Source organism: Lissotriton vulgaris, chromosome 8 (genome assembly GCF_964263255.1).
Source record: "Lissotriton vulgaris chromosome 8, aLisVul1.2, whole genome shotgun sequence".
In the NCBI taxonomy this organism is placed as follows: Eukaryota; Metazoa; Chordata; class Amphibia; order Caudata; family Salamandridae; genus Lissotriton; species Lissotriton vulgaris.
Genome location: NC_141696.1, coordinates 1239534991 through 1239549819, shown reverse-complemented (window position 1 = coordinate 1239549819; position 14829 = coordinate 1239534991). Strand labels below are relative to the sequence as shown.

Below are 14829 nucleotides of genomic sequence, written 5' to 3'. Positions count from 1 at the left end.
TTGGTAGGCAGAAGGAGCCTTTCAAGCCTGAGTTCCGCACTTGCTGCCTGACGTCAAGTGTCGGTGTGGGATGGCGGGTTGAGTCACCCGGGAGTATTGTATCCATTCATTCTTTCATCCATCATTCAGTCTTTCACCATTTATTCTGTCCTCCCATCTGTGTGCCCATCCATATCCAAACCTATTCAACCATTTCCAAACCAACCGATCATTTATCCTACCATCAATCATTTCACTCATCTGTCCCTCCATCCACCGTTTCACTCATCCATCCATCCATCCATCCATTCATTCACTCATCAATCCAACCATTTACCCCCCTCACCCATCCAGCCATCCTTTCACTTACTCCTCCAGCCATCCATCCATTCATCCAGTCACTCATCCGTCCATGCGTCCATCCATTCACCATTTTACTCATCCATCCATCCTTTCCTCCAGCTCTTCACCTACCCTTTCACTCATCTATGCATTCTTTCACTCATCCATCCTTACAGCCATCTTTTCACTCATCCATAGACCCATTCGCCCATCCAGGCTGTCAGTCATCCATCCAAACTTTCACTTATTCATCCATCCTGCCTTTCTCTCTCCATTCCCATTTTACTTATCCATCCATCCATCCTCTCATCCATCCACCCTATCACTCATCCATCCACCCTATCACTCATCCATCCATCCTTTTGCCCATCTACGCTCCCTTTCACTCACTCATCAATCCTGGCATACATCCTCTAACTGATCCATCCATCCATTCACCCTTTCACTTATCAATTCATCAATCCATCATTTCACTCATCCATTCGCCCATTCACTCGCCCATCATCCACCCTTTCACTCATCTATCCATCCTTTCACTCATCAATCCACCCTTTGACCCATCCATCCTCCCTTTGACCCATCCATCCACCCTTTGACCCATCCATCTTTTTACCCATACATCCACCATTCCACCCATACATCTATTTATTTACCCTTTCTCTCATGCATCCTTCCACCCACTCATCCACCCATCCCTTCTCTCATTATCCATCCATTAACCCTTTCACTTATCCATTCACACCTTCGCTAATCTATCCATCCATTCACTCTTTTATTTATCAATTCATCCTTTCACTCATCCATCCACCCTTAGGCCCATCCAACCACCCTTTTACCCATCCGTTTACCCTTGTGCCTGTCCATCCACTCTTTTACCCATACATCCACCCTTTTACCCATACATCCACTATTCCACCCATACATCCACTATTCCACCCATACATCCACCATTCCACCTATACATCTATTTATTTACCCTTTCTCTCGTGCATCCTTCCACCCACTCATCCATCCTTTCTCTCATTATCCACCCATTAACCCTTTTACTCATCCATTTATTCACCCCCTCACTAATCCATCCAGCAATTCCTCCATTCCTTCACTTACTTACTCACCCACCTTTTCACATTAATTATGAGCAGACCCTTTGTCTGCAGAGTTGCAGACAGAAGAGGACCATCAAGAACTTCACCCTTGCTGTTGTTCCCAAAGCAAGACTTGGGAGGTGGAGGGTTCACTATGCCCCTGAACGTAGGCAATCTGAAACCTTGGAAGTCATGAGTCAAGCATGATGCACAGTGCCAGGATGTGAGGCGACTGTGACATGGTGTTGTTTCCAAGGCTTTAAGTGGGTTGAAAAAACTTGGGGATCTCTCCAAATGGTGTGTCAGATTTAATTAAGGGTGTGGCTTAAAACACAATAGTTAAAAATCTGTGCTTAGCATAGTGTGCTGCCCGACTGGCATTCTGCTACTTCTGTTATTGGAAATGCAAAAAGAACAATTGATGGAGAGAATGCAGAACAATGTCCTAAATGCACTCCAGTACAGAGATCTGGGCCTAAATTCTTTGTTTTTTTTGCTCACCATGCCATTCCAGTTTGAACCCAGCCATATACAAATCAGTCTTGATCCTGTACCTCATGGGAACAGTCCAACCCGCACTGCCAGGCCAGGTCCTCCCTGTACTGGAAACAAGCATCCTAGGACAGGTTTCGGGGTTTCACCCCTCATCACCCAGGTTAGCTTCACTCCAGTGGCTTGGAGAGCACGGGACCCATGACAGATGCAAAAAGAACAATTGATGGACAGAATGCAGAACAATGTCATACATTCACCCCAGTACAGAGATCGGGGGCTAAACCCATTGTTTTTTTGTTCACCATGCCATTCCAGTTTTAACCCAGCCATATGCAAATCAGTCTTGACCCTGTGCCTCATGGGAACAGTCCAGCCGGAACTGCCAGGCCAGTTCCTCCCTGGTCTGGAAACAAGCATCCTAGGACAGGTTTCGGGGTTTCACCCCTCATCAGCCAGGTTAGCTTGACTCCAGTGGCATTAAGAGCACGGGACCCACGTCTGAGTGTACCTGTCCCACTCGGGGTGACAAATGCAAAAATAACAATTGATGGACAGAATGCAGAACCATGTCTGTTATTGCATCCAGACATGTAATACATCACACCTACAACAAGCCAGGACCATTGGCTTTATTAATGGTTTTTAGTCGCATAACATAAATAAAAAAGCCGCAACTATGCCTTAGTTGTATATAATACTGAAAATGCAAAAGATAAATGTGAAGTGCACCGCTCAATCGAGATTCCACATAGAATTAGTCCATTCTTTGCATAGGATATCCAAAGTAATCTTTATTTTTATTTTTTCATACGAAATGGTACAGAACAGACTGGCTGTTCTGTACCATTTCCTATGAAAAAAAGAAAAATTCACTTCACATTTATCTTTGAACTTCCTTGATCCTTCGAAATCGCACCTTGGAAACAGCAGGTGCAGTGGATGTGCATGCAACGCTGCCTTCTACAATACTTATTTGAACCTAATTATTTTGGTGGAGATAAAAGGAGAGAGGTGCTGAGGACTGCTTTTTAAGGCACTATGGTTTTGCCTTGTGAAGAGCAAAGTTATACCTAACGTAACTTAGCTACACTGGTTATTAGCATACAACACTGACCTCTCTGGTTCGGTGCAGGCACTCACTGGCCCAGAGTTAAAACAGGTTAGCAGGGGACTTGTGTGGCAGAATGCAATGCATTGTAGAGAAAAGTGGTACAAATGGCAGCGCCTGTTAACTTTCATGCATGAAATTACTTTGCGATGAAAGGTGACACAAGTGGTGTAGTAAAATAATTTTAGGCTGAGAAGCGCCAGCCCACTATTATCTGTGCAAAAGGCGCATTGCAAAGTGGGAACAGCACAAACACCCTCAGATTTTCAAACACACCTAGATCTTCTAAAATACAGTGTCCTGACTTTTCATGGAAACATAAGATCAAACTAAAATGAGATGCGAACAAGGGATGACTAGAATTTCACCTACACATCAACTAACACAGACAAGGCTCACAAACAGACACTGACGTACAGAGACACACAGACTTCCACGCACAGGTTCACGCATTGAGAACATAAAAATTAATGTTACATATATACTGTTGGGTTCATTCTTGAAATTCTTTTTATGTGTGTGTCCTCCCGCACTACCAGCTTGCAGTATGATGCCTCGGTGCCTATAAATGCAGCACTCGCATTAAAAGTATTGCTAGCAATCACTGTTATTTTATGACAAAACTGCTTCCTGTGGGAAAATCTCCTACATTCCCTGCGCACCAGTCCAGCACTGCAGTGCTACCACACTTATTTGACATCACAAACTTATCCGGAATGAGAGTCAACGCACTAGTCATTTATAATCCAACCCTCTTTAGAGGCTTTCTGTTCTCGTGAGACCTAGCAGGGCAAAATAATCTTCATAATGAGAATTCATTGGCCAGGACATTTCCTGGACACTGCTAAGTTCAAAGCACTATGCTCTCAGTGTAGTGAGAACACCACCAGCCTGTTTAAACACATCCTTAAACCCGTGTAATGAAAAATGCACTACGGTGAAGGTACTTAAAATGTTTTACATTGAAATTTGAAAAATGAAAAAAGTTTACGATGGAAAAGTTTGTTATCAGTAAAACGGTTTCTTTGGAAGGCGCCATCTCCTAGCTAATCCACTACTTTCACTTTCCACAAGCCATTTTAGGATTTTTGCATCTGTAACAGACCAGGTGGCAATCAGCGCTGGACCTCACTGAAAGTGGCCCGAGGCTGGAGATACAGAGTCACTCCGAACGTGTGGTGGCAGGTGGGACCGGTCACCCGTTTCTAAAAATAAAAAAAGTAGTCCAGAAAATGGCAGCTGTATATGTTTATAGTAGTTAGCCAGTGCGCTCGGGGAGGACTAAATACTGGAAGTGGCATGACACGTGCATGCCCTTGACAAATGGGGAGAACGCAAAATTGAGCGATGATGGTGCCAGCAAATGGGAAGCCATGGGCTGGCTGAAGCCCACAACAGTACATACAGCATCATCTTGGTTCGAGACAGCACATGCGGGCCGTCTAGAGCAGAGACCCAAAAAACAAGTTAATAACCTACAACAATGGTTTTGCAGCTTGAAACTCCTTGAGAGTCACATTTTATGCGCCACTCAACCATGTCTGTGGAAGACTCAACAAAAATAACTATTAATGGGAATCAACCACAGACAGAACCAGCACACCTCGCTGTGACATTGACAACAAGCCCATGATGCCCCAGCAAATTACTACCACCTCTAGATATCTCAATCTGTGTATACTAGATTTATCTTCCCTGTATTTTTTATTCTTTAATACTGCACCCTAACATCCCTCCTTCACCATCTCATATGAATCGTGAAGAATTTCAAGCTCAAAATTATTGTTGCAGTAAGTAGTTTTTGCAGCCTGACCCCTTTCTAGATTTACATGCTATACAGATTACACCGTGATCTTTCCTCCTGTGAAGGAGGGACTTAATGAAGGTATACCACATCGTAAGCATAAACAGAAATAGGAATGCTTCTAAAACACGCAAAAAGAACTGTTCGCTACACTTATAAGAAAACATGTAGATTAGAACATTATGACACAAACTCTTCTGACAACAGAAGATATGAGTGGCTACAGATCTTCAGGGAGGACATAGAACAATTAAACAGAGGATGAGAATACTTCAAAGTACGCATACACAATAAAGTTTGATAAGGTCAGAAGACTCAAGGAACTTGGTCAACAGCAACAAATTTCATGACAGGCAGATTAACTAATGCCTATTTAATGTTTTTTTTGTTGTTTGTTCTCTCTGTACTTGCTTTTTCCACTGTGCGCACATTCACTGGAAGGGCCTTGAGTATCATCAACATTTTTCTTTATTTTTTCTTCATCTAATAGGTATTGACTGTGAAGCCTTTTTAGAACATCAATTCTGCACTTCAAATGTTGTTTGCAGGACTGACAATTGAAAATACGAATTTGGTATCAAGGGAGTCTTTGAAGCATCTGAAGGTCACCGATTGTTTCATAACAAAATAATGACCCAGGTACTAGTTTACTTATTTTGGCAAAATGTCATTTATATTAAATGAAAACAGAAGTGAAAATTTAGATCAAATACGTTTTACATGTTGGATGTTGAATAATGGTGGGAATTCGAGCAGTCAGCGTTCTAGCTGCTCACTTCTGAGGGCTATTTAGCCCCTCGTCGGTACTGGCGCGCAGCGATTGTGCGCAGCGGGGCGCCATTGACGGCGCCGAAGACAAGCCAAAGACCTGCCCGTCTGCGCCCGTCCGCGCCAGAACGGTGCCAGGTGCCAGAGGCTATGCCCAACAAAAATAACCGCCAGAGAACCATCAGGTATTCTGCCCTAGAATTGCTAGCTCTGAAACCTGTTCATTCCCCAGCCTGCACTACCGAGAACTGGCCCCTCCCTGAAGGCCCATTCTCTTGCAGAAAATGTCGTTTTCAAGCCACTACCCTCCCCCGCCAAGACCTCAAGACATCTGAGGCAAGTAGACATGTGACCAGTTTACAATGCATTCTGCTTAATGTACGATCAATGCCCAAACACCAGCTTCAGATATGGGACCTACTACATACCAATCAGCCAGATCTGTGCTTTCTCACAGAAACTTGGCTGAAGCCCCATACTACGCCCGCTATTGCTATAGCAATTCCCCCAGGATATAAGTTTCTACATATGGACAGACCTATTAAAATAGGAGGCGGACTAGCTATTATTTATAAAGAACATCTGAAAATAACCATTCTTGAGGAAAAATGTAGCCCTACCCTGGAAATCATTACTTTCCGCATAAATCTATCTACCATAATAGCCATGAAAGGTGCACTCATTTATCGCCCACCTGGATCATGTACAGGATTCTCCCTCTCTCTAATGGAATTAATAGCCCCTTATCTCAGAGCCAAAGAAAACTTTGTTCTCCTAGGCGATTTCAATATCCACGCAGACAATCTGGAACTTACAGAAACCAAAGCTTTGCTTGCAGATATGTCTACAATAGGGCTCCAACTTCATAACTCCGACCCCACCCATGAAGGGGGACACCTTCTAGACCTACTTTTCTCAAACAGTCCCACCTTGTCCTGCAAAACCACCTCTCAGTTGAATTGGACCGACCACTACCTGCTAGAATTTAATCTCCCCATATCACATAAAAAGACATCAAACAAAAATCTTCCTCCAATTTGGCGACGCCAATGGCATAAAATAACCATAGAAGGACTACAGGAAACCTGGAAAATACCCTCAATCCCAGACACAGATAAAGTAGATGACATGCTCGCTAAATTTAATGCCTCTCTATTGGAAGCAATAGACAAACTAGTCCCGCTAAAACTCCACAAACAATTCCCCACCCATAAAAAGGAGAAATGGTACACAGAGATACTAAGAGCTGAGAAGCAAGGGTGCAGAAGATTGGAAAAGAAATGGAGAAAATCTCACTCAGCAGAGGATAAAAAAGCCCACTCAGAAGCCCAATCGAAATACTACAAAAACATTAGAAAGGCTCGGAAAAACTGTCTGGCCCAGCAACTGTCAGAGGCAGGCAATTCCTCGAAGGAACTCTACAAAATATTGGAATCCTTCGTAAAACCCACAGCCTGTATTAGCGCAGATGATTTCTCACTACCACTGTGTAACGAGATCTCCCTGTTCTTTGAAAGCAAAATCAATACGATTTACGATAAAATCCTGAAAACAACCAGCACCAACTGTGGAAACTATGTCCCCATGACCCCGCAACCAAAAAAATCACCATCCTTACTTTCCTTTCCCCCAGTGTCCAATACAGACCTTTCTCCCCTAATTAACCACATACAATCTGGTTCTCCTAATGATCTCTTACCAGCAAAAATGATGGCCCCTCTAAACTTAATCCTAGGTCCATAAATCAATCCCTGAGCAAAGGACAGGTACCCACAGATTGGAAGCAAGCTGTAGTCAATCCAATTCGGAAAAACACCACACTACCCTGGTCGGACCTTTCAAACCTCAGACCCATTTCCCTCCTACCCTACCTCAGTAAACTCACAGAGAAGCATGTTAACACACACCTGTCGAAATACATCGAAGCAGCGGAAGGCCTGGACCCATCCCAATCTGGTTTCAGGCCCAATCACAGCACTGAATCAGCCCTCCTCTCCGTGACCGACAACATCAGGATGTCACTGGACAGGGGGGAATCCGTGATTCTAGTGCTGTTAGATTTATCCGCTGCTTTCGACACGGTATCACATGAACTCCTCCTTGAAAGACTGAGTGATGTGGGTATAGGAGGCACGGCTCTCTCATGGCTAAAAAGTTTCCTTTCCGATCGCACCCAAGGAGTCAGACTTGGCTCTCACTCCTCTCCATCTAGAGTGCTTACTAAGGGTGTGCCACAGGGCTCATGCCTTAGCCCCACGCTCTTTAACATTTATGTGGCCCCCCTTAGCAAATATGATAAGATCTTTTGGATTCACTCCGGTGTCATATGCTGACGACACCAAACTTCTGTTTCCCTTCTCAACTCTCACACCGGCAATTCTTGCATCATTTGCTAATGGGATGAGAACGATAGCACACTGGATGGCAAAAAACTTTCTTCAATGCAACGTGACCAAAACAGAGGTCATGCTGTTTGGAGGGGCGACTCTCCTCTGGTCACCAGATTGGTGGCCTCTGGAGCTAGGCCCGGTCCCCAACCCCAAGCCCATAGCAAAAAACCTTGGTGTTAAGCTGGACCAAGCACTCCTGCTCAAGGAACACACCACTCAGGTGGCAGGTGCCTGCATTCACGTGGTGGGGCTTCTAAGACGAGTCTTTCCTTTTCTGCCAGACAACCACAGAAAGACCCTCAACCAAACTTTAATCATAAGCAGAATGGACTACTGCAACGGTCTATACCTATCAGCGAATGAAGAACAAATAGACAAACTTCAGGTTGTCCAAAATACGGCAGCAAGACTGGCCCTCAACGCCCCCCCCAGAACGCCCTCCCGCCCCCTACTGCATCAACTCCATTGGCTTCCTGTGAAGCAGCGCATCAATTTTAAAATCTGCAACATTATACACAGATGCCTGTATGGTACCAGTCCCAAATACCTACGAGAAAAATTCATACCATACTTCCCTAGACGCGCACTCCGCTCTAGTAACCATCTGCTGCTACAAGTTCCAAAGATAAGAAGAGCTAGACAGGGAGGCCGAGCCCTGTCTTACAAAGGACCCATACTTTGGAACTCCCTGCCAACCGAACTGAAACAGATTAGCAATTTAGTATTGTTCAGAAAAAAACTGAAAACTTACCTTTTCACCAGGCCATAGTATTCATTCCCCCTTCAGCTCTCACCCTTGGAGTAATCTGCCCTAAACTGCTAGCAACAGCGCAGAGATATCCCTTCGGGAATTGACTCAGGCGCTTTACAAGCAAATAAATAAATAAATAAATTCTGCAATGAAATAATTTGACCAATAGTTCAATGGGCAAAAAAAAGTTGGCATTAATTCAATATTGATATTTATGAACACATGACAAAGGTGCAGAGACTGTGCTGGTATATGTCATGTTTTTAAACAATTAGAGATTTTATTCAAACTTGAAGGAGAGGTGAAAGCGGGTGAATCCCCAAATGGTGTTTACAAATATTTATTTTTAAATGGGAGACCGGCAATTATGCCTTTTCACCTCTTCAGCTGATCATACAGCAGTTACTTTAACTTCTCATTGTGTAGGTTGTATCAGAGTTTTGGCATCAGCTTGTTAGATAGGCTGCTAGATATTCCAAAACAAACACATCTAAATTCAGTAAGCCTTTTTTCTTCATTTTATTTTTTATGTAGTTGAAAGGTCGGTGGAGTGATAAAAGCAGAGGGTGCCAGCCATGCACCTCTTCCTTAAAAACAGGAAAAAGAGTTTCACTTGCAAGCTAGAAGTCTCAATGAAACACAATGGCCTTTTCAAGACAGAAGAAAAATAATCTGACACCAAGACATGGTGTCAGATGTTACAGAGAGGCTGGCAACATGTGTGACTAATAGTAAAATCATTAAAATTATTAGTGAATTATCAGTGATGTGTGGCTATGTAATCTCACAAGAAACCAGGAGGTAAATATGGTAATCATAAATGAAAATACTGTCAGAGTAATTACAAGATAAGATCTAGATTAAAACCAACTTCAATGTAGAAGATCATTATCCAGGGTTAATTTATGTATTTATTTTGAAAGTTGTATAGAGCGCGAACAAGATCCTCACGGATATCAGAGCGCTTTACACACATAGGGGTTATACAGATAACAAGAATCATTAAACATAATATTTTGTGCAAAGATGAGCAAAACGGTATAAGCCAATGAGAACCCGTAGAGTCAAGGCAAAGGCAACAGAAGTGCCTAGGTGGTTTGGCTGACCATTGTCATAAAAGGAATAATAATGAATCTCGAGATTTCCTTAGCCTATATTCATGTGAATTTTGCCAAGAGAAATCGATTTTACTTCTTTTTTGAAAGATGCCGTGGATGAGATAATTCTGGTTTCTGGAGGGATAGCATTCCGGATCCTGGGCGCCATCCCTGAGAAGGACCGTTTATATGTTATTTTTCTTGTTGAATCTTTGTGGTTTCAGTAGTAGATTTTCTGCGCTTCTTGTGGCTCTAGAGCCACCCAAGATTGTCAATTTCTGAGCGAGGTAACTGGGCGAGTTGTGATGTATGGCCTTATGCGTCATGCACGCAATTTTCAGGTGTATTCCAGCTTCGTATGGCAGCCAGTTCAAGGATTTCAAGTCTGGAGAGATGTTTGAGCGTCTTTTAGAGCCAGTGATGAGTCTCGCTGCAGCATTATTAGAGGCTCTTAGGGGTGCGGTTGTCGATTTGGGGAGGCCACAGAGGGCGACACTTCTATAATCTACTCGAGGGATAACTAGAGCTTGGACTGCAGTCCTAAAGTCATTGGCTGGCAGGAAGGGTTTCAGCTTCCTCAATGTATGGATCTGGAAATTTGCTCCCTTGATTGCATTACTTCACATGGCAGAAGTATCCCATGTCTACAGGCAAGCTGTGACCACAGTGTGAAATGTGTTTGTACAGTTTGGGATCACCCCTCAGTGTGATTAATAGGTGTTTATTGTTCCCGACTCATTTTATCTTCCTCAGGGGGATGAACATTTGGCGGGTACAGTCCTTTATTAAAACAAAAGTCTGGCCTGGCAGAAAGCAGAGGCAACACAGTAAAGGGACGGCAGATAAACTTTTATTTTTAAGTAGATTAACAACCCCAATTGCTCTAACTTTTAACAATGCAAGACCTATTGCATTTCTGGAAATGCAATAGGTCTCGCATCCGCAAGAGCTTGAGCCATTGGCATTACAAACAACATTGCCCCCACCTATGTGTCTTAAAAACCAGCAAGCGGTGAACAAGCATGCACTCTTACTTGTAGTCTGTATTCTCATCTGAAACAATTTAAACAAAATAAACAAATGGGCACAAGAACATTAAGGCACATAAAGGTGTATAAGAAGGTTTTATGACAATCAAAGCAAAACAGTGCAGTTAATCAAATACTTACCTGTGTTCAGCTGGCACAGGAGGGGGCCACACAGCTGGATCTCGAAAAGGTTCATCTTGATAGGATACAGGGAAATCTGCTGGTTTGTCGATCTTAAAACTCTCCAAAGTGTTGACAATGCTCTTCACTTGTTCATATTCTTCTACTAGCTGTTGTCGTACCTTTAAAGTAAACACGCAATTAGGGCACATGCAAAGGTGAAAAAAACAACAATGGTTCTCCTACCATGACACACTATACAATTCTTCTAAACTAAGTAAAACATTTAAACATTATAATCAATACTAATAAAATAGTATGAGATGTCACAATAATTGAAAGCACATAAAGACATAATAGCATAATAGCTGCACTTGACACCCTAAACCAGTTGATTTATATTATATATCAGTTAGAAGTCACTGCTCTCGAAAAAAACTCAGACTCCGATTAAGTGGATTCTCGTTACAGAATAAAGGATCACAATATGGGCTTGACTTTAACTAAAGTCTCTCCCACCTAAGGCCTCCCCAGTCACCGTCAGTGATCTCTCCCACACACCCCACTGTCTTTGTATCACTCTCCCTCTGTGTCCCTCCTACCCCTTTCCCAGCCAAACGTGAGCACTGCATTACTTATAAAATTGCATTGACCAAGCCAACAGTGGCAGCAGCCATCAGGAATGTTATTTTGTGTAGCTACAAGAAGGCTGCCATGTTATATTTAAATGTAAAGTGGCGATCAATCTTGGAACTCTATACTATTTTGTAAACTAATTGTTATACCATTTCAAAGTGACCATCTACAAGCAACATAGTCGACATTTTTGAAGTATACAATATAACAATACTAGATGGGTACCTACCAGCATTGGCTTTGCAATGCTTGCACCACTTTTCTACAAACACTGGGTAACCCAATAGTGGCCGCGAACAAGCTCTGGCAAAGTGACAGCAACTGGTTCTGCCAACGTTTGTACGACAAGACCATAACATCACCAAGATTAGAGCAAGAAGAGCCATCTGCATTTAATATAAACACATTAAATATGAAAACCTTCAATAAACATCACCAACAAAAAAGTGAAGATAATATCCAAGCTGGAAGGAGAAGTCCTGTAACATGTTTAATTTAATTCATACTGGGATATGAAAGTTTCCCTCATCCTTTTCTCAATTTTTAGATCTAACCTACACAGAGCATGCGCTGTACTGTGAGACTTATTATTTAGAATTCAGGCTTACAACGTGACCCACAGAATACCATTGGCTGTTTTTGTTGTCACACTCATTTGCAATTATCGATTGCTTAGCTTCTGTATGCTTCCCTTTCTTTCTTTTGTTAGCTCCTCCCTGGAGCATGGACTAAGTACATGAGTTCTTCGGCGTCTTAGTTCTTCCTCATCTTTTTGCAACACAGTATTTATTTATTTTATAAGCATTTTAGAATTACTCCTGGACCTGCAATGTGATTTCCTACTTTTAACCTCTTGGGTGCTGTGGACATGTTGGAGCTGGCCATGGCACCAGAGCTCAAGAGCTGAGGACAGCTCCAGCACGTCCAGGCAACCACCCATGGAGAGAGCGCTAGCACCCCCCACCACCAGCGAGCTCCCCCGCTACATGCCCCTCCAGAGGTGGAGGCTGAAATGTTTCCGCTATCACCCTCTCCCCTAGAGAGGCGATAAAGTCAGCGAGCGAGCAGCACGCCAATTTCATCATAAGGAGTCGAGACGCGTGGGAAACCATTTGTTTCCAGTGGGTTGTAGTATCAGGACTTCTTTCAGGTACGTCTGCTTGCTGGGGAAGGGATCAGGGTGGAAGTGTCTCTGCAGAGGGGTGCAGTTCATCCTCAGTCTAGCTGTCCGCGGCAAGTGAGAGTTATCTTTTTATAGTATAAAGTTCATTGTGTGGTTTGTTTTTTCCAGATCATTATATGCCAATAGTTATATTTACTGTTGCCCCTAACATGGTGCAGCCCATTTTGCCTGTCTTTGGAGGTGTTGCAGGGTATAGCTTCAATGCAGAGAACTTTCTGCCTAAAGATTTCTTACAGCTGTTTATTGATGATGTGTGTTTGGATGTTATTGTTAAGCAGACTGATTTGTATGCTGAACAATGTTTGAGAGACAACAGTCCCACACTTAAGACCCACTCTAGAGCTACCCGGTGAACTCCCACAACTTTCTGGGGTTTAACCTTGTTGACGGGATTGGTAAGAAAGCTATCACTGCCTTTATATTGATCTACTAATCCCTTGATGGCAACTGCTATATTTCCAGCAACAATGAGTCAAGATTGGTATTTGCTTCTGCAAGGGATGATGCATTTTTTGGATAATGCTACAGTATTGTCACAAGATCAACCTGATTATGACCCTCTCTTCAAGATTCAGCCTGTCTTGGACCATTTAGTAAAATGTTTCTCAGCGATATCTGTGGATGAGTTTCTGGTCATATTCAAGGGACGTTTGGTTATCAAACAATACATTCCCAGGAAGAGAGCACATTATTGTATTAAGCTATATATGCTGTGTGAAACTGCCACTGCATAGGAATATAATTTCAGGGTGTACACTGGTAGGGATTCTTTAATTTACCACCTGGTTGCCCTTTCACTTTTGGATTCAGTGAAAAGGTGGAGTGGGAACCTGCTAGAGGACTTTTTAATAACATCTTCTTCATATTTTTGTGAGTCAAAGTACTGGACTCTGTGGATCACACAAGGGGTTCTTACCCAGAAGAATCTACAAACCTCAAACATAGGCTAAAAACAGACATTTTCTTCATACTTCTAAGTCAAAGCACTGGAATCTACAGGGAAATACACATTTCCTACCACCCAGCTTTCACACATGTCGCAAAGGGACTCTCATGGACCTTGGTTTGATCTGTTCCTGTCACAGGCACTTAACCCAGCCACACAAGTGGGGCAGCATTTTTATTGGGACAAGTGGAGGAATGCTGGGTCGTAGGAATTTTATGGATTTGTTGTATAAATGCTTGAAAATAATCAATTTTAGGCAATATTTGAGCTTTGCAGGACACTGTGTGCCAAAGCTTTGTGGGACACTGTGTGCCAAAGCTTTGTGGGATCAACGCGTGGCACACATTTCTAGACAGGTGAGGCACAATCTATTCTAACCTTATTGGTTACCCTGAAGAGCTTGTTTGTAAAAAACTTGAAAGAGGACAGAGCAGTGCTTTTAATTCCTTGCTTTGAAATTTTAGACAGAAGAGATGTCCACGTGCTCACAAAAATATTCACAAATATTCACAATGAAAGCACTACACCTGTGATTGTTTGGGTTCAGGTAGAATAGGAGTGCAAACCTGTGGGCATTTTAGACTACAACAAGCACAAAGGTGGTTTAGATAGATTGGAGCCTTACAATACTGCTGGAAAGTCATACATCTGGTACAAGAAGTTGGATGTTCATTTGGTATCCTTCAATGCTTATGTTGTTTTCAAAGATTGTTTTCCAGATTACAAAATGTTTTTTGGTACAGCTTCAGAAAATATGCTGTTGCAGGCGAGCAGGCAAGTGCTCATAGAAATGGCGGATGTAGCTTGACTGAATGATCACCACTTTGCTCAATACATTTCTCCAACTTCCAAAAAGACTGTCCTTGTCGGAGATGTAGAGTCTGTGTCTGCAGCGGAGTATGAAAGGAGAGTCGTACGAATGGCTCTTTTTATCCTGGCCTATGTGTGCCCACATATTTGAAATTGTACCATACGCAACTGAACTATTTGAAGAAACCATGACGTTAAAAGGAAACCAACTGTGGTCTGTATTGCTATGTAAATATGTGGATGGCAGTAGTTTGATGTGTCTAGTTACACCTGTTGTGTACGCGGTC

The 14829-nt window shown here is 42.8% G+C and overlaps 1 protein-coding gene across 1 annotated transcript in view; it reads right to left on the bottom strand.

Moving 5' to 3' along the window:
* Nucleotides 1-14829, bottom strand: part of KATNAL1 (katanin catalytic subunit A1 like 1) — a 321796-nt gene that overhangs the window by 204375 nt on the left and 102592 nt on the right. The window contains exon 3 of the mRNA XM_086935151.1: nucleotides 10989-11149. Within this exon, the coding sequence (XP_086791277.1) occupies nucleotides 10989-11149 (161 nt within the window). The remainder of the gene's footprint in view (nucleotides 1-10988; nucleotides 11150-14829) is intronic.